At 43.8% G+C, this 20,505-nt stretch overlaps 1 protein-coding gene across 18 annotated transcripts in view; it reads left to right on the top strand.

The window, feature by feature from the left end:
* The window catches only part of CACNA1G (calcium voltage-gated channel subunit alpha1 G), a 144,854-nt gene extending 124,752 nt beyond the window's left edge, over positions 1-20,102 (top strand). For 13 of the 18 annotated variants that reach the window (XM_050318918.1, XM_050318916.1, XM_050318922.1 and 10 more), the window contains 5 exons: positions 26-147; positions 324-668; positions 9,487-9,676; positions 12,196-12,365; positions 16,050-20,102. In XM_050318918.1, coding sequence (XP_050174875.1) covers positions 26-147; positions 324-668; positions 9,487-9,676; positions 12,196-12,365; positions 16,050-16,904 — 1,682 coding nt within the window. In that variant the 3' untranslated portion in view covers positions 16,905-20,102. Of the gene's footprint in view, positions 1-25; positions 148-323; positions 669-3,020; positions 3,162-6,327; positions 6,463-9,486; positions 9,677-12,195; positions 12,366-16,049 lie in introns of those variants that run through there. The other 5 variants (XM_050318935.1, XM_050318936.1, XM_050318929.1 and 2 more) reach the window with 5 other exon arrangements.
* The last annotated feature ends 403 nt before the right edge of the window (positions 20,103-20,505 follow it).

Genomic DNA, 20,505 nt, shown 5'->3' with positions numbered 1-20,505 from the left:
CTCATGGCTGTGTTTGGTCCCACAGAATGTGATGACACACACCCCTGCGAGGGGCTGGGACGACACGCCACGTTCAGGAACTTTGGGATGGCCTTTCTGACTCTCTTCCGAGTGTCCACAGGAGACAACTGGAATGGGATAATGAAGGTAAATGTTAAGGTGTTATCGGCAAGTATATTGCTATTCTAGACATGAAATTTGCCACATCTTGTCAGTTTCCTTCATGAAAGGAGAACCCAGGTGCAGGGTGGCTGCAGCCAGCAGACCGAGGTCCGTGCTGGAACCTCTTCACATCCCTCCACCATTTCCCCCCCTGTTTCCAGGACACGCTGCGTGACTGTGACCAGGAGTCCACCTGTTACAACACCGTCATTTCCCCCATCTACTTCGTGTCCTTCGTGCTGACGGCCCAGTTTGTCCTGGTGAACGTGGTGATCGCTGTGCTCATGAAGCACTTGGAGGAGAGCAACAAGGAGGCGAAGGAGGAGGCAGAGCTGGAGGCAGAACTGGAGATGGAAATGAAGACAATCAGCCCTGGCCAACACAGCCCCTCGGACATCTTTGCGTGGACAGGCAGCACCGGAGGAGAGAGACCCGAGAGCCCCCGAGGGTGTACCAATCCCATGCAAATCAAGGTGGATTCTCAGCTCTCATTAGCTTACCACATGGTGAGAACCTCGGCTGGAGGGTGAAGAGGGCTTGACCTGCATATTTGCTGGGGGAAGACATGCACGAGTTGGTAATGAAGGAGGGGTGTACTGTGTGTCCTGGGCTTGTGTTCCTCGCTGTCTGCCGACTGGGTGTTGCGTGGTGTGGGAGATGATGCTGCGGGGAAAAGACCCCAGCAGGTCTCCAGACCACCTTGGCGCATTTGTTCAGAGGTAGAGAGCTTTGCAGTTTGTTCTGGAGGTGTGCCCAAGCCACCAAATTCAAAGCTAGCTCCAAATTTGCTCTAATCCAGAGTTTTGACTGGGTCCTTTGTGATAGCAAAATCATGAGCATAATGTGTTTGCTTTCCTAATACAGACCATGAACCACAACATAAAAGAGGAATAAAACTTGGCTAATCTTTGCTTCAGTATTAAATTTGTTTTATGTAACCTCAATTTAAAATCCATCCCCACAGTCAGTCTTGTAAGAAAAGATTCTTTTAACAATAGAATAATCCAGAAGAGACTCAAACCTGAGCTCACCAGAGCTGGTGGCAGAACTCCCACCAGCTGGAGCAGTGCTGGAACAGGACTGTAATGTGTAGGGAGCTGCTACGAGCTGCACCAAGTCTCCCTAAAGCATAGTGTTTGGATGAAGATTCAGTTTGAGGAATGAGAGGTGAGATCAAGCCCCAGACCGGTCCTTCAGGAGGGCACTGAACTGGAATTACACAAGAAATATGGCCCAGCCTTTTTTTAGTCTTAGCTGATTGCAAATTGGGTTAAACTCTACACAGACCTCATTAGTTTTTATTACATCATGATTTCACAACAGCATATCTTGGCCTCAGCCTGGGGTGGACTAATGAGTATTCTAATGCATGAAAAACTCATTTGTGATCTTTAGTCCAAGGGTGAAAGAGAGTAAATCCCTGCTTTAGCTTTGTTTCAGTTCCTAAGCTACTGGAAATTTCTGGTGCCATTAGTGTCTCTGATGTCTGAGACAGAGTCCAAAACTGCTCTTTGGCACAGGAAAAAGGAGTTCAGGGCAATATGAGGAAATCCAGATTTACTACGTCCTCTAGGAAGAAACAGCACATCCCAACTGTTGTTGCACATGTTGAGCAGAATACTGGCAGACTGTCCTCGGCCCTGTTGTCCTGCACCAGTACTGACACTGGCAAAAAAGAGAAAATGTAGAATTGCAAGACAAATCAGTGAGAATGCCCTCACTTGGCAGTCTGTTAGACCTGCTTTCTGTGAAGGTGGCCTGGGAAAGGGCTTATTCTGGTCATAACCTCCAGAGTGTATTTCTTGCTCTTTCCCTCAAACAGAAGCCTCAAAAACCTCCAGCAGATTTTATTCTGACTATTTATTCTCCCAGCCAAAATCTTCAGGACAAATCTGATGCTTGAGCACGATAGCAGAGGAATACAATTCCCAGGACATGACGCCACAAGGACATGTGGTCAGCATGCTCTTTTGCTTGCCTGTCCCCTGGGGTTTTTGCAGTGTGTGCTGTTTGACTGTAGCGATGGTCCTCATCTCATTGTATGTGGTAGGCATTCCCCATGTGGAAGGTGCACCCTTAAATCGCTCCCATGCTGCCTGCAAAAGCCAGACCCTGCTCTGTACAGCCTCCCCTTGTCTGTGCTGTGGCCAGCTGGTTTGACGTTGGCCAGGACAACTGAGGCACCTCAACCCATTTCTGGCACATAAATTAGTGACCTGACATGTATCTGTCCTGGTCAGCTGCAGTTTTCATGGGCAGGATGCTCAGCTCCTCTTCTAGTCAGGTTATTTTAATTGATGTGCCCTCTGGATGTGGATTTAGGTGTCAAGTATTAGGTCCTCTGGCTCAAAAACGTGGACCGTGTGTCTAGAAGCCTCACAGCAGTAGTGTCCTGTAGAAGTTCACAGCACCGAGTACGAAGATGCTGCTCTGCCGGCCCCATTGTGCTGCTCAGATCCCAGGAGTGACCGGCCGTGTTTGCTGAGAGCAAGATTGTCCCCGAGGAGGGCCCTGAGCAGGAGCAGCCGCGGTCCCGGGGCAGCCGCCGTCACCCCGTCTCTAGTAACGTCTGAGGAAGCTGTCTCTGCTCACCGTGATATTACTGTGCTGTTCTCTCTCCTCTCCTGCCTCACCTCTCCTGCCTCACCTCTCCTGTCCCGTTGTTTCTGTTGCTGCTGTTCTCCCTGAACATTTCCACCCCTTTTTCCCTGCTTCTGTTCTTGTTTTCCCCCTTTTGTTCATTGGGTTTGATACACTGTCCTTTTTTCTCTCTGTCTCTGTCCCTTTTTCCTCCTCTCTCCTTTTGGCTTGCTCTCTCTCTCTCTCTCTCTCTGCATGCTACACACCACCCCTCCTAGGAAAGGCACTTGTTTGATACCATATCACTGCTGATCCAGGAATCTCTGGAAGGAGAGCTGAAGCTGATGGACAACCTGTCAGGCTCTGTGTGCCATCATTATGCCCTCCCAGCTCCCGAATATTACAACTCTGAGAACCAGGTTAATATTCCTAATTTCCTGCAAAGTCTCCATCCAAACTCAATTTGACTGAGACCTTTAATAGCAAGTTAAAGTTCTTTATGTAATGCAGTCACAGGGATTCTGAAGCTTAAGTTGGTTTGGATTTTTCTGTGGAAGTTGAGATAATATCTTGGTTTATGATGTTGTATGTCAATGCAAGAGCAAGAGTGTAGGCTCAGAGTTTCCCTTGTCAACACAGTAAGAAGGTTTTCACTGGGATTTACAATTCATGGGTGTTGGAGGGAAAATGTGCACAATCCCATCTTCATCCTTCAGTGGGGTTCTTGTATTTGGCTTCATGCCTTAATCAGGGCTCCACAGCAATATCAGGGCACATCTGCAGAGCCTGGAGCACAGCGTGAGGTTTTCCCAGGGCAGAGCTGCTGGGGATCATCAAATGATCTCTCTTTTGTGCCTTCTTATACTGCATGAAAATCCAGTTTTGAATGATTTTCCTAAAGAGGAATTCTTGCAAATGGGTCACTGTAAACTAGATCCTCATCTCTGATCTAGATTGAATTTAGGAGGGGAGGCAGCCCTTAATGAGGCACTTAAGTAATCGTGTGCTCCAGTGCTTTCTTGAACAGGAACTGGAATACTTGTTTAAAATTAGTTCATTTACTCCCTAGAATAAAATACCTACTTTCCTTAAGTGTGTTATTCTTTGGAGCAAATATTTTCCCTAAATCACAGCAGTGACCATAATAATAATTCAAGCATACCTATTTTTTCCTGCAGTTGGAATTGAGCAAATTCCATATTTCTTGATCTATTTTTCCCCCCCTTTCTGGCTAAAAATAGCAGAAGTTTTCTTGTTAAATCAGTGTGCTTATTTATGAGCTCACTGACACTCTAAATTACCCAACCCTGTGGTTCATTAGAGAAAAGGAACAAGCTTAGGTAAAATGAAATCCTACTGCAGATCTTTATATAGAAGGATAACATGTCTCCCTCTGATTGCTCTGTATCGAATTCCAGAGTCTATTAAGCTAAAGGAAGTGGTTGCCTCTAAGAATTGCCAGAGGAATAGCGACAGTAGCTTTGGCAGGGAAGGCAGAGGGCCGGTAGGAAGCCCAGCAAGAGCTGGTTGAAAATTTTTTGTCACAACATTTTTCACCAGAAAGTGCTGCTGCAGCAAAAAAAAAAAAAAAAAAAAGGTTTTGTTTTGACATTTCCATAATGAAAAAATATAACATTACATTTTGCAATGGCTTTTTCTTTTAAAATTTAAGCTTTTTTTTTTTCCCCCCCTCTATAATTAAAACGCATATAAATCAGTTGAATGTTTCCAATGAAATGTTTTGATGGCTTCGAACTCGATTTTGGGTTTGGGGAGGCTGAAAGGGGGTGATGTTTTGTTTACATTTTGGCTTTTCTGTTCACGCCATTTGTCATGTTCTCAGGCAAGTCAGGAATTTAGAGCAGGGCTGGGACTTGCTGAAAGCAACCTGATTAATAGCAGCTCCCAGCAGGGAAGCTCCAGTGGGCAGGAGCTGCTGGTGTCCACCACGTTCCTGCACAGCCTTTTCCTGGCTCCAGTCAGTGGGTCCCTGTTAGGGATCACTGTCCTCAGGCTGGCAGCCTTTGCCGTGATGCTTTTTGGGGAGCCTCGTATGAAATCAGGAGCTCCTCCAAAGCACCTCTCTCATCCACTGCCAGCAGATGACTGTGTTAGAGGAGATATCAAAGCCAGGGTTAGATGAGAGGAGCCCGACCCTCTTACTTATCTCAGCTGAATTTTGAGCCTCTCCAGGCTCACTCATCGCTGGGTTTGTTTCGCCCCATGGATGCCATTTCTAAGAGTGAGAAAACCCAGCCCTCTGACAACTTCAATGCAACAGATCTGGGTCTCTGTGGTTTCTCTTGGAAGATATATTGCTGCTGAAAGATTTTTCAAGCATAGAGGATGGGAAAAAAAAAAAAAAAAAAAGGCACAGCTAGAAATGAAAAGGAAGCACCTGGGACTTGCCCAGAGCAGGCAGCCCCTGCGAACATGAGCCAGGTCTGTAGGTTACCTGATGAAATGCCATCCCCAGTGCCATGAGCACCAGCCTCAGACATGCACCTAGGGAGGGGATCTGGGGAGGGCTGAGCCTGTGGCAGGGCAGACATCCCCTCTTACAGTGCCGGGCAGCAGAGATGCCGCTCTGGGGGAGATGCAGCAGTCCCCTTTTTCCCCTGTTTTCTCCAAAATCTGAAGTGACATTTCACATTTCTTATAAAAAGGGCACTGTGTCGAGGGAGAGAGATTCATCAATATTTGGATAAAGATTCTTATTGATTGCTTGAGTGCCTTCAGTGGGGATGTGTTTGTGCAAGATGCATTGGTACAGAGTCAGTGCATCCGTGCAGCACCTATTCACAGTTTGGGTTTGCTCAGTGCTGGAGGAGGTGGCTGGGGCCAGGGCTGGGGGGTATTTGGGGAGAGAAAGATGCAGGAATTATTTTAGTAGGACAATTGTTGGTGCTTACCCAGGCACTGGAGGCCCTCTATCCAGCCAAAACCTCCTGAAGGCACCAGGAAGGCATTTGCTGACCGAAATCAAGCCTTAAGTCTCCCTCTGTTCCCATTTAGCCATTAGGAAGTTGATTGCAGTCCCCCCTACCTCTCAGGGAGGGGGAGGTCGCTGCACCCTCCCACGGGCACAGGGAAGGGCACACTCCAAGTTCCACCTGCAAAATGGTTTTGCTGTTGGGGCATCTTTGCGGACTTAACAAGTTCAGCTTAGAGGCCAAGAAAGGTTATTGTGGGGAAACAACTTCAGATCTTGAAGCCTCTTGTATTTTGATCACAGCCAAGAGGATAAATCTCTCTAGTATGAAAGTAATATTACTTTTGCTTCTTCGTGTAGACAGGAGAACAGCAAAATACAATGCTAGCATTAGTGTATGGTTTTAAACCCCGTCCCAGATCACTGTTAAGCACTGAAGTATGAATGTCCCACTCCTTTTTTTTCATTTCTTTGTTATATTTCATTTCTTTAATGTTCTGGCCCTGGTAACAATGTGCATGATGTAGCTTTTCCCACTGCAGGGATATTGCTTTAGTGTCTAGAAATATTTAGATGATGATACTTCTTTTTTAATTTTCTTTTCCAAAAGATTTGTGTCCTGGTTTCTTATGTTTAATCATCTCTCCCTTTAGATCCCTCTAGCTGAGATGGAGGCTCTGTCTCTGACGTCAGATATTCTCTCTGAAAAGTCCTGGTCCTTAGCTCTGACGGATGACTCTTTTCCTGATGATATTAACACACACTTACTTAATGCTCTGGAAAGCAATGTACATACACTGGTCGCTGTGTAGTCTGATGTTTACAGGGTTCGAAATACTGCTCCCACTTCTCTACACCTGCCTAATGGCATTTTCAGTTCAAGCCCTTTCCCAAATAGCACCAACCTTTCTCCCCGAACAGGACGTTGTCCTTAATGCCATTAGGTCCTGGGTTTTATCACTCTTGTCCACAGACTTGGCTCCTTGCAAGGAACGAGTAGTTATTGCTATTTTTCCTTTGATGTCTTATGTATAAACAATGTGTTTTCTACAAGTAAAATAAATAGGGAAAAAAATGCTTTGGAAAGCGTCAAGGTTGAAATTTCCTCCCCATCTGAAACAAATCAGTGGTGCTGCATGAAGAGACACCCATGAGCTAATGACTCGTGTCCTCTGCTGAGGGGTCAGCCCCAACCCCTTGGTTTGTAATGGATTTTTGTCTTTATGAACACAGGCACCACAAGGCTTTTTGCATGATTGGTGCCAGACTGTTTATTTTACAAATATCAGATGGGGATCTCTCCGAGATGATGCTTGTTTTGGGAATTCTTTCTAGCAGCCACCCCGCTGGAAAAAAAAAAAAGTTCAGACTACTTTGTGTCTTTTTGACTGAAATAACCAGTATTTTGAACCCTGCCTTAACCATCTCCTCTCTGAAACATTAGACATTTTTAGCTGTGTAGCAGTCAAGTGCTTTTTTTTTTCTGCTGTACAATAGACATAACTCCTTTCCCAACATTTTTGGATCATTCTTGTTTCTTTGTTGTTGTTCATGTACCTGCCTTTGGATGTTTGTGTTGTTCATAGATTTTCTGCCATACTAGTTGACTGCCGTCCTAATTAGCACTTATTTGGGAAACACCTCTTAAACCGTGACAATATTTCCCATCATGCTTCATGGCATCATGTGCAAAAGATTTTGTAAACTACCTTTAACTTCTTGTATGAGACTTTTCATTTCCAAATTAGTCTGGAGAGTTGTCAGAGGAGAAACCCTTATAGTTTGAGAGCGTTGCAAAGTCTCAAGGGTGTAGCCAGGAGAGATTGTTTTTCTCCCCCCTCCAAAAAAAGCAAAACCAGCTTGAACAAAAGATTTTGTGTATTTGCGTTAGTACCAATGAAGTCTTTGGTCAAAACAGTTGCCCAAACTCCTGAAAAACTACAAACTTTCATTGAAATCTCTTCTAAATGCAGTATTTTTACACTTCATTTAGAAGTGGCTTTAGTTGAAAAATATCTCCAGATATTTTGTTCGACTCAAAATAGATTTGGATTGAGATTTTTCTTTTTTTTTTTTTTTTTTTTTTGGTTCAAGATAAAATTGGATTTGATTTTCAATCAAGCCAAAACAACATGTTTTTCAAAACTACCAGTGAACCAAAAAGTCATGTGCTCCCGCAGCTCTGTGAGCTGGACTGGGAAGCCCATTTTGCAGCCATTCTAAATGCTTTTCATGAAGTTCAGTCATGAGATTTCCCTCGAGATGATCCGAAAGTGGAAACGAGCCCAGTGTGGTATTGGATCCTGTCAATGAACCCCAGGGTTCATTAAAGGTTGGGTTTGGATGGGATCTCGAATCCACGTCGTTGTGTTCAGATCCAAAGGGGTTTGGGTTTGAGATCTCAGGTTTCAGGCCATCTTTTCTGCTGTAAGCTAAGCAATGACAGCTAAATAACATAAACTGTTCAGCAGGGGAAGGCAGGGAGGGACAGAGAAGTTCCCAAACCCAAAGTCTCAGCTTTACCAGAACAGATTTTGCTCTCCTTCCTTGAGCTGTATCAGGAGACTGCAGTCTCTCTATTCTAGGCTGTATCCAAGCTATATCCAAATCAGCAGGTTCCCAAGGACTGAAACAAATGCTGCATGACAGTGCAGATCCGTTTCCTTCATTAAATTTACAACAGTGGTCTTCCTTTTTTTTTCCTTTTCTTCTTTTTTCCCCTCATTTTTTTCCTTTTTTTGTAAATTCCTTTTAATCTCATCATGTTTTTTGTGCAAACGAAATGCCATAGTGAAATTTTCTTTTAATGACAGAAGGATAAAAATCGGGACGAAAAGAATCTCAGTGTTGATTTCAGAAAACCTGTAATGCACTGAGTGAAGGGAAAATTTGTGAGAAAATATGATCTAAAGTTTTCCAAAAATGATCACCAAAATACTATATCAGCCTACAGTGGGACAATCTTATTCCTGTGTTTTTCAAGTGAGACCTTTTAAAGATAAAATAATTCTTTCATTAGAAGTACATGGGGAAGATGACTGTGCTTCCGCTTTTGCTAATATTGTCCAACACAATAACACCCGAGAACATTTCTGGGACGGAGATATTTTCTTATGAAATCAGACCTGAATCCATTCAATATTGCCTCTGGGGCTGCCCATTCCAAGAGACTCTTTGGCTGTAAAAACTCCGCAGTCAACATGTATACAATAACCCTCACTTGCATTAGATCCCTTCTAATTAGAGAATGACTTTCACCCTGAAGCAGTAGTTTTAGATATCCCTTTCAATAAAATGGGGTTAGTTATTCATTTTGTGAGAAGAAAAACCAATAAAATTGTGCTGGGAGCCAGAATGGAGAATATTTTTTGTAAACTAGTTTTGGTACTTGGGTTTTATTTGTTTGTTTTCCTTTCTTTTATTGTTAGAAGAGGAAACGACTCACCTTTGCAAAAGTCTGCCTTGCTGATGAGGGCACCTAGGGAGCAGAGGATCAAAGTTATGCCAAGCATGTGACCTTTGCTGGCCTTGAGGCATGATGCCTTCTTTGCATATCCCTGAAATAGTCATGGTTTATCCCTACAGTGTTGCTTCCTCTGTTTCTGTGGTTTTCATTGTGTGACAGTTTAATGACAATTCCCGAGGAGGGGGATAGCCCTGGTAGATCCATTCGTGCAATCCTGTGCATCCCGACGATGTGCATGCCCATCGTGCCATACTGATTGCAGTGGCTGTCGCTAGCGTTTCTGGGCACTTCTCCTCTCGCCCCACCCCGTCCTGTCCTCCTCCCTCACTGTTTCTCTCCCCCTCAGGCTGATCTCCGCTCCAAAGACGACACACTGACCCTGTCTCCCAGCAAGGACTTGCTGAGCGTGAGAAAGCCTTCGGTGGGACGCACCCACTCCCTGCCAAACGACAGCTACATGTTCCAGCCGCCCTATTCCAGCCCCTGCCCTGCCTCCCTGGGTGAGAGGAAGCCGGCACATCACAAGTCCCAGTCAGGTACCCATCTGTCAGCTGGGGACACAGCAGGATTTTCCAGTATAGCAAGAGCTGGGATTTTCCAGGCCCTTCAGCAGGAGGTAGCAAATTGCCATTGGTTTCCAGGGAGGTGTTGGTGTGCAGACCTGGTGTCCTTCCTGGCTTTGAAAAGACCCTCCACAATTCACGAAGTCCAGGCTATATTAAAAAGATAACTCCTTTCCTCAGAATGTTTTGGCAGTGTGACAGTGGCCCGGCTCAACGCTGGTTGTCCCTCTTCCTGGTTCCCTAAGGTTACAGTCCCTCCAGCCTGGGCTCCATCTGCCCCACCTGAGCAATCTATGGCCCCTGAGCAGAAATCCCAGCAGAAAAATATTTCTTCCAGTCTGATTTTTTGCAGCAGTACCTGTTCTGGCAGGTCTTGGAAGCTCTATCTAGGAACATCTGTGAAAGATGGAAAAATGGTGTCTCTAAATGCCTGTAAAATGAACATAAATGTGCTGAATTGGAGAGATCTCCATGAGATGAATGGAAAAATGAGAGAGTGTAGAATTGTTCTTCCCAGTGTGCATGGCTGGGATATACATCTTAGAGCTAAATTCAGAGATATTCTTAGGTACAGCATGTTGAAGGTACAGAGGGCTCTCTCTTACTGTACCTGTGCTTCCAGCTGCCTCCCAGTGCTTATCACTGTGCCCCCATTTACTCTGTCTGCCAGGGGTTACCTGCAGCTGGTAAGGGAATTGAACCACCTTTAATTCGCCTGTACATGCCATCATTTTAGACATTTGTCACAGATAAGACAGAGAAGTTTTTACAAGCATTGTCATTTGAAAGCCTCTATGCAGAACGTAATTTCAGCGCCGTTCAGAATGGTAGGAGATTTGAACAGATTAGAAATAAGATGTTGAAATTTGCATAGTAATAAGAATTTGGATGAATAGCGACTGTTGAACAGCAGAAAAAAAAAATAAAATGTGGGCACAAGGGAGGAAGATGAATCTGGAGTTGTGAGAAATCTCTGCCACAATACACAATTTTCAAGGTCAAGAGCTTTGCTTTGAAGCAACTGTTTGCACATAATGCAAACAGTGCATCTGAAATCCTGGTCAAATCCCACTGAAATCAATAGCAAATCTGCCGTTACCTTCAGCTGAGCCAGAATTTATGGCTCTCTGTAACAGTCAAGAAATTCCAGACCATACAAAAGAATCCTGTTTGCTACAGAGGGAGTTTCCAGTGCTTCATTTTTCACCCTTAATTGGGTGGTATTTGTCCTGTCTTGAACAAGAATAACGTCAGCTTGACCAGAAGGTGGGTAATTTCCTAGTCCCTTCTTTTTCAAGATTTCACTTCCCAGTTCCAGCCTGGAAAACTGAAAACCCCCCTCTGACAGCCCTGGCTGGGCGGGGCAGGCATTGCACCCTTGTAAATCCACAGGAAAAAACTGTTCCACTGAGATGCAGGATTTTGGAAAGGTAAAGCTGATGTCTTATAACCACATTAAGCAATTAAACCTTCTGTGTTTTTCTCCTTCTGGTGAAATTCCAATCGTTTTAAGCAGGCCAAAGTGCTGGGAGGTGGGTAAGGTGCCCAAATTTTGACGTATGCATCATTGTCCTGTTCCACCTACAATGTCACTTCTTTTCAGGGTGGGGAAAGTCACCCCCACCTGTTTACAGTTTGTAATATTATAAAGTGCTGTGAAGATAGCAAAAGGTGCCAGGCGCCTCTAATAAATCACCACAACCAAGGCATAATATTTCAAGCTGAGAAGGTTTTGTTGTCAGAAACACTGGCACTTGCAGGAGGTATTTGTTTGAGTACTCCTTCGTAATGGGGCTGTTGTTCTGGGAAAGATTCCAGGACAAATGAGATTCTCTGGGATGCAGTCCAGGTTAAATGAATTGTTTTGAAAAATGTTGAGCCTGTGTGTGGGGGGAGCACACAGCGTTTCAGACCTTTCAGAAGAAGTAGCCAACAACCACAAAGGGTCAAGAAGAGGCTGGAGAGTATGTGTTTCCTTCTCCTGGGAGGCTTTGTGAAACCAGCCCTGAAAGCTGCCAGGTGCCGTTCCCTTTCAGTTCATTTCCAGTGTGCCTGCTGGTTTGGAGACCCCAGCAGTTGGTTTCCGTGTAGGCTCAGGCATGGAGACACCTCCTAGCGCCTTTCAAAGTCAGATACTTGTGGTGCTCGGAGGTGAAGCTGCCTGTGAAGTTATTGGCCCTAAAGCAGGGACGTAGGAATTGCCAGTTCAGATGAACTTCTAGTTCCTGATCTTCTGTTCTTAACAGGAGCTAGTCCCAGTTGTATCAGGGGAAAATGCCAAGAAAAATGAAATAATAGACAATTCTGGAGTAATTTATTGATAGGCAGGAGTTTTTTCCCAGTTGTGGAGAGCCAGCTGCTGAATTCAGTGGTTTTGCTGTGCCTGTCTGATCCAAGGTACAACAGAGCAGTTTTCTCAGGGAGGTCACTGAGGCTGAGGCACAACCCCCAGATGAACATGTCCCATTTCTGTCTGTTCTCCCCCTCGCAAGGCTCAAAGGCATCGGTGCAGTCGCAGCCGGCGGACACGAGCTCCCTCCTGCAGATTCCAAAAGACCATTTTCACCACATAAGAGCTCATGACCATTTGGTGGGGGAGAGCAAGCCCCGGGTTTCCCAGCAGGTGCACTCTCCTTCTGCTGAAAGGCTGCTCCGCAGGCAGGTAAGCAGACTCTTGATCATGAACCTGCTGAGGTTTTATGTTGGTGCATTTCCCTGTTAGCCGTGCTCTAAATTCAGGGAGGGATTCACAGAGGAACCTCCGGAGAACTGTAATTCTCCTACAGAAATAACAAAAAGGTTGATGGATTTTGATCTGAAAGCCGTCCAGGAGTCTCCAAAGAATGTGCGTGATGAGTATCATCTCCTTTGGCAACTTGCCTAAATGTTCTCCACATTGTTAGCACTTTATTTTTTTCAATCCTCTTCATAAATGCAGCCAAATGCTCCCCAGGGGCTCGTTGGGGTTGAGGAACTAATTCTTAACTGCTGTGATTTTTTCGGTGCTTGAAAGGACACAGGGACTGCAGGCTCCATCCCAGGCCACCCTCCCTCTGACTCCTCTGGTTTCTCAGGAAGGGAGAAGTGTTTAATGGAAGCTGGTTATCTCATATGCAAAACCATCATGGAAAGCATACTGGCTTTACAGTGAGAATTGAAAATTAAAATCTTTTTCCATCAGCTGAGAGCTTTTGAAAAGTTCGGGTATATGCAAAACAGAACCCCTTTTTATTTTGCAACTGGTTTTATCTCTGGTTTTTGCCTGGAATTGATTTAAATCCTGATTCAATCAAAGATCTAAGAGATCTAATCAAAGATTCCAGTCTGGTTGATTGGAAGCATACGTTTAAATTTATCTTTTTTTAGTAAAATACTTAAACTTGTGCTTCACTCTCACATTTTTAAGCATATTTCATTGATTGTGCAGCTGGACTGGGACCAGAAGCATGTCTGATTCAAAACCTCTGCTTTCTTCAGTAGTTTCATGCCTGATTTTACATACACAAAGTGGATCGGTTCTATTTTTTCAAAAGCAATTTCTTTCCTGCATGAAAATAGTCCCATTTCTTTCATCTTTTAATCAACATTGACAAATTAGACAGTTGATTCATTAAGCTCTAAAAATGAATGTGAAGTACCAAGGTTAACAATTACATTAGTCTGTAATACTAAATTGACATAAGAAATTCCTTGCATGTATTCATTTGCACGGGGCTGGCCAGCTACCCCAATCACCACTAATGGGGAAACTAATTGATGTCATGATTCCAGTTCATAACCACTCTCTCTTGCTTTCTAATGAATAACAGACCCATCCTTTTGAACTGATCTAGCCAGAATAAATTACCATGTTGGCCATCTTCTCCGGTTTAATTTTGTTCATATCTTTGACAGCTTATTTTTCTAAAGGTTTTCATATGTTTAAGTTAATTTATTGTCCTCCCTCCTCTCCCTGCTCATGAGCATGGCCTTGGAGTGACAGTTCAGAGAGCAAAAAGCTTTGGGGCAGTGAGCAGATGCCTTCCATGGGCAGACCCACGAGGTGTTGCCTTGGGCATGCTCCTGAGCAGCAAGGAGCTCCTGGTGTGGCTAATGGGAGCAGTAAGGTTGTTCCTGGTGATATTGCTGTTACTGTTAATTGCAAGGTAGATGGCCAGCAACTGGGAAACTTGGTCCTTAAAGAGGCAAAATTCCCTTTACAGCCCCAGCTCTTCTGCTTGCTCAGTTGCTCTCTGCTTGCCTCCTTTTTATTGCCGCCACTAATTCCTCCACCAGCACATCAAATAGCCCAAACTAGCAAAGCATTTTAGTTAGCAGTACCCATTTTTCCTTACTGTTACATATGCTGCATGGGATTCTGATTTGTTTTCTTTTCTTTCTTTTCTTTTTTTCCCTTCCCCGCCTCGTGCCCTCTCGTCTCCTAAACCCGTAATAGATAAATCTTGTCCACCACATACCTGGTCCGTGCACTTTCCCTGAGCATTAAAACCTGTGTGTTTAACCTCCCTTTCCCTCCAGAGTGCTGGAGAGCGAACACAGCCCCCACAGTAACGTCCAGTTTAGACTCCGGAGTGTTTGACAATTAGCGATGCACTCGCAGATGAAGAGATGAGTGGATCGGATGCTTTGAGAGAACATTCCTGCTGAGGATTATTCTCCTTGGCAAGGCATTGCACAAAAGCTTTTCTCCAGAGGAATTCTACCTGAAGTTAAACCTATATTGATTTTGTAGTTCCAGGACTGTGTATCCAAGGTGTAGCCCGCGCCAAGCTGTGGCTACTACAGGTGTGCACCCCACTGGGATGGCAGAGGGTCCTTTTATTTTCAAACAAACCACTAAAACATTTGTACAAACAGTTACTACTAACAACAACCACAGATGCCTGTATCATAGGCAAAGAAAGAGCTGGTGGTGACTAATACTGTCGTGGTGTGCAACACAGGTTGGTGTGCAAGCAAAAGTAATTGTATTAATTACTTTTTGCTTCTGTATTCAACTTTTGTGTGGTCCGTGTCTGTTCTCAGGATATGAACGGGATTCGTTCTCCCAAACGCTCACTAAAGCTATTGGTGCTGAGGAGACCAGAGTAACTTCACTCTTGACTGATTAGCTGCCAGTGCTATGCTGTGAAATTTTAACTAGAAAGGATTCACCAACACTGGGCAAAATTGTTTGCCATATTAAATATTCTCTCAGCTCTCCCGGTTGACAAAGGGGATGTGCAGATGCAGCAATAGACTCTGGTGTTTCTGTGCACACATGAACACACTGCAGCTGACAAGAGCTTTGCTGAATAGAGATCATTTGGCTCAAACGATCCTTGCGGGACAATTTTTATATAAATTCTATGATCATTTTGGGGTGATTTGTCACAAAAGTATTCCTTAGTATGAGGAATTTCATCTACTTACAGTTTTTCTAAAGAACCGAGACCAGCTGTATGCATTTCCTCCAAATTTCTGTGTGAAGTTTTTAATCTTTAGGATCATTTAGGAGTCTTCTCAAACTGAGGCTCTGCCTTTAAGGGCCAGTTAATGTGGCTGATTTATAAAGCCTTTTGACAAGGAACGCAGTGCAGTGAAAAGACAAAGCCTTCAAAACATGCCCGAGGTTCTCTCTGCCAGCAGGCACTGATTCTGCATAAGGCTCCAGACAGCCACGGCAAAACGTGCCTTAGGAAGCCTGAACTTAAACATCAGAATAAGCTGAAATATTTGCAGGTTATTATTATTAGTCCAGCTTTGGTCTCCAGTTTTTCCAGCTCCTGCTGTAAGATGGTGCAGAGTTTGGCTCCAGCAGGGACCAAAGCCAGGGACAGGCTGTCACCCTGACGCTGGCACAGAGCGTGGTTGCTCTGGTGTGCTGGCTCTGGGGATCCTGTTCCATGTCCTCAACATCACCTGAGCTAGTGAAGGGAATACACACAGGCTCACCTGCACATCTTCCCTCTCCTGCTCCCACCTGGGCTGCGAAAACTATCAAGGGCTTTGCTGTAGACCTTCGTCCTTTTCATAACAAGAATGTTAGAGTTCGGGTGGGGGCATTCTGGTTTTGCAGCCCTCCATCCTTAGAGGAGAAAGCTCAAGGTCAACCATTTACAAAGAGTCAAGGGCCAGATTCTGCTGTCACTTTTACACAGGGGACAAACCCACAGTTCTGTGAAGATGGGAATTGGTAGAAGCCACAACACAGGTCTGTGTAGGAGTCAGTGGGTCTGTGCTGAGGTATCTCAGCAGAGCTGAGTGCCCTGTAAACGCTGTGCCTTGCCTGTACTAACCTTTGTTTGGTCTGTCTCTCTCATCTGGCAACTCCTCTCCTCCCCAATCCCTCTGCGCTCCGACACAGATGGCTATAAGGAACGACTCTGTGGATAGCAAGGAGAATCTCCACACTGAGGTGAGTGAACTCTCTGACCCAAATGTCCCTGCTGTGCCCAAGGAGGAGTCACCAGTGGCTCTGACGCCCTCAGGAGCGAATGAGTTGGCTGCATGGAGTCGGGTGAGCGTTCACACGCAGCAGCATTCCCACAATCAGTATAATATTTCAAAGCAGGCACCAGCATCCTGTGCTTGTGCAGACTCGTATCAGGAGACCCCTGGAGATTCAATGGACCAAGAAGTATCTGAAATAAACAGCTCCTCGGAGCCTTTCACTTCAGAAACTTGTACAGCCTCGAGTGCCTGTTCAGAGGGTCAGCCTCTCACTCCTAAGAGGAACATAGGCAATACCGGCAGTGTGACACTGAAGGACCTGAAGAAATACCACAGTGTAGACACCCAAGGTCTTCTAAAAAAACCGCCCTCTTGGTTAGATGATCAAAGGAGACATTCAATAGAAATTTGTTCCATGGAAAACAGCCCTCAGCACCATTCCACGTCCAGCTCCTCTGGCTTCATAAGTCAGGTGGTCAGTGAAATGGAAGGCTTGCAAGGAACGCGGCAGAAGAAAAAACTGAGCCCTCCCTGTATATCTATAGATCCACCTGATGGGCAGAGTTTGGTACCCAGAGGACCTCACAGCATCTCACCTGCCAGTGGAGACGTTTGCTTGAGGCGGCGTGCTCCATCCTGTGAGTCCAAGGATTCGATGGATATTGGGGATTCGCTGCTTCCAGACAGTATGTCAACATCTCCTACCCCAAAGAAAGACTTGTTGACACTTCCTAGCTTTTCCTTTGATCAAACGGAAATGGACCCCTGAGTTACTTTTTCTGTTGGTGCCAAATGTTTTCTTCCTTTCATGTAATAGGAGAAAAAAGAAAAAAATTTTAAAAACTCCGTACTACAAAATGGCACTGGGTAAAAAATTTCCAAAGAAAGATTAAAGAACCAGCTGGTTAAAAGAGGGGTTGACCTATATCACGCTTACTTAAGCATATGTTCTGCTTAGGTAAAAGCAATACAATGTGCAGAATCTATATGTATATTATATTTTATTAAATTAATTGAATCTAGTATTGCGGGATGTAGTACATTTTGTGACTAAAGACATTTAATTTTCTTCTATTTTATGTATCTCAGAATATTTCTGAGATAAAGTTGGTTTTTATGAATATTTTAACCTAAAAAATATATATATTTAATCCCTTCTCTTTTTTTTGTTTTGTTTTGTTTGGGTTTCATTTTGTTTTGCAAAGCACAAAATGTAGCCAATTAGTGCATTACAGAGGAAATGTATCCCACAGTCAGCAGTAAAAAAGGATTATTTAATGTAATTTATTTTTCCCCTTGGACTTCATGTGATATTCTGGGAAAAAGATTGTTTGGGTAGTATAGAAATGCAGTGGCAATTTGTTAACAAAATATTCCAATCTTGCATAAAATTGACATTCAGAAAGAAAGCAAGTGCTCAGGCCCAGGAAGGTACAGCATCCTGACAGATGTCTGAGGATGGTGAAGGCAGAACCATTTAACGGTACATGATACTGAATCATGAGAGGATGTTATAGACCATCCACTGGCAACTCACAAAATCATGTCAATGGTTCATTTTCATATGTGCCTAGGAAACGGGCAACAAAAGCCTGTGGTCACTTCTGAGATGTTTTTCCAGTGTCTCCAAGATGGACTGTTTATTTTGCTGAGTTTTACACCTCCGTTTGCAGTGGAGCTCCTCCTCTCTACGTCATAGGGAAGGGAGTGAGGCCAAATTTAGGACTTGCAGTGGGTGAACTCGGTGCAGACATGGCATAGCTGTGGGCTTAAGCACATGTTTAAAGTTAAGTTCTTGCCTAAAATGCAAGACTTGAGGTTGACCGTATTTAAGTAATTCCTGAAAATTAAAATCATGTGTTTATGTTCTATAGAATCAAGGCCTACTGTAAGTTATTTTAAAGATCATCTAGAAGAAAGTCTGCAGGTATGGAAAGGACTTCTGATTTTAAGTAAAACAGCCAGGTATTCTAGCTATCCCTCCTAGAGTAATTTACATGACCCTGACTGTAATTTTATTTCCAATCTATCAAGAGCCTTAAGCAGCAACATCATGATACAAAGTAGATAAAACCAGAATTCATGTCCTTACTTTATAACATGTCCTCATCCATCATCTCAATTTACTCCAGTGCTAATGCCCTCTGCAAAAAGCAATCTGTAAAACTGGACTGCACAGCCTGAAACCCACGAGAGGTTGGCCCCGTTCGACGCCTCCCCCTCCTCGCATTGAGTGATGCAAACCAGACATTAACTCCACTCAACTTCCATGAAATCACATTAGGATGTAGGCTAAATTAGACTGTGGGCATGCTTTGAAGTGTGCCAATAGTAGCAGGTTTGCAACTGCACCCATGGATAAGGCTTTGCTGGATCGTGTCTCTGAACCAGCACAGGCAGGAGGAGGATTTGTGCTAATTCCGTCAGTCGGGAGTTTGTAACTTTTTTTGAGAACTACTGATCTTTTCAAATCACTACAACATGTTGATGTACAGCCTTTTATCCATTCAGAGATTAAACTGTCTCCACCACGTGTATCTGCATGAGCTTCAAGTGTACACACAAGAAGAAGATGCTGTTTCTACCCAACAGCCTATGTGAGGTCCTAAGCCCCTTTATTTTCACTTGAGGATGTTTACTCTGTAAACAATCCCTATTGATTTGCATGTCCTGGAAAAACATAAGGCCTTTCAGCAGGAAGTCAAGCAATCAGTGTATTTGAAGTAGAAGGATTAACATTCTGTACTATTTGCTGCAGTTCGATTAATTCTTGGCTGGGACATTTTTCCCCTCTTCAACACGGGCCCTTACAGGGGCCACTCTCTTTGATATGCCAGCCCAAATTCAGAGTTAAGCCCGTCTAAAGCAATGATTTCAAACGAACCTTTCATCAGTTCTTCCCCCAGATCACATTTAAGGAAATAATAAAATTACAGTGTATTAAGCCTGAGAAATATTCCTAATCCCTTTTTAGTTTTACGCTCATAATGAGCCTTAGCTTTTCCTTTCACATGTACTAAATAATTTGGGAAACCAGCTAGGCCACTAAAATTGCCAACCCTGGTTCCTTCGTGATTAGGATTGTGTTCATACAGTTGGAATGATACTACTCTACACATCCTTCCTTACAAAAAATCCACTGAACATTTTAGCATGAAATCATGGCACAAAACAGTGATGTGATGTTAATCCAAACGCTCAACTCCAAATGTAACAGAAAGCCTAAAGGCTCTTCTATTTTCAATACTTGGGGGTTTGCCCACTGACAAGGTTTGTGGAAGTAACAAAAAGTTTACATCATACGTGAATATTCAGTAAAGACTAGCCAATAAAAGATACTCTATGGTGATGCATTCAGGAAAAGAAATCCATGTAAAATAGATTGTTTTCTAAACCAGATAAGTTTTTTCTAGATGCCCTTTTGAAAGACAAATACAAATGTACTGCAGCGTGTGCAATAATCTTACAATGATTTTAAATACCTTTGGGGGGGGTTTTATAGAATTTGACTTTTTTAAACAAAATGTACAAAATCCACAGGAATTCTGTAGAATGGTTATGTTGATAGAATTTTTTATATTTTTGTAGAAATCTATAGAGAAATTGTTAAAAGTCTGCGTAGCATCTTGGCAACAGAAGCAGCTCTTATCTACAAGTTTCTTTTCATAACCTGGAGCCAGACCTACTGTATTACGACACGTAGAGCCTAGTTTTAGAGCCTGCATCCAGGTCGTGTTCAGAAGTAAGCAGCTAAGCTCAAGTTCTACGATATTGCAGTGCTATTTACTGTTTGAGAACTGTACCCACACAAAACACCCACCCCCAAAACCCAGCCCCTGTCGATGGTGAAGTAGTCGCATGGCTATCCAGCTCATTCAAGCACACCAGCACTTTACTACTGTGGATTTACTGTATACAGGTAGGAGGAGAATATTTTGCTATTGCCAGTCTGACACACGGGGAAAAAGAGATTGCAGACACGTCTGGGAAAACGTAAATTCCATTCTTGCAGCCCCTCGTGCATAGAACTGATTTTTCATAGCTTGGTTGTGGGCGGTTTGTACTGTAGATATTTTGGAGGAGGGCAAAGAGAACACTGTTTTTGACTTCTGTGGATTGCACTCAGCACCAGGTGTGTTCAAGGAGGAAAAAAAAAAAAAAAGAAAGAAAACAACAACAATAAAAAGAAAACAAAAGTGTTACCATTGTAAATTAGGCTATGCCCCAGTCTCCCCTTTTCTGCCCCTTTGGCTATAATAACCCATGTACACTATTACACAAGGTGACTAGAGTAGGCACAGTACCATTGCAATGTCCGTAACAACCTAGTATATATGATAGAACTTTGTATTTAATAGCTAATATATTGT

Source organism: Myiozetetes cayanensis, unplaced genomic scaffold, assembly GCF_022539395.1.
Source record: "Myiozetetes cayanensis isolate MyiCay16 unplaced genomic scaffold, myiCay2020 scf22, whole genome shotgun sequence".
NCBI lineage: Eukaryota > Metazoa > Chordata > Aves > Passeriformes > Tyrannidae > Myiozetetes > Myiozetetes cayanensis.
The sequence above is the reverse complement of the archived record's forward strand: the minus strand, read 5'-3'. Positions and strand labels throughout refer to the sequence as shown.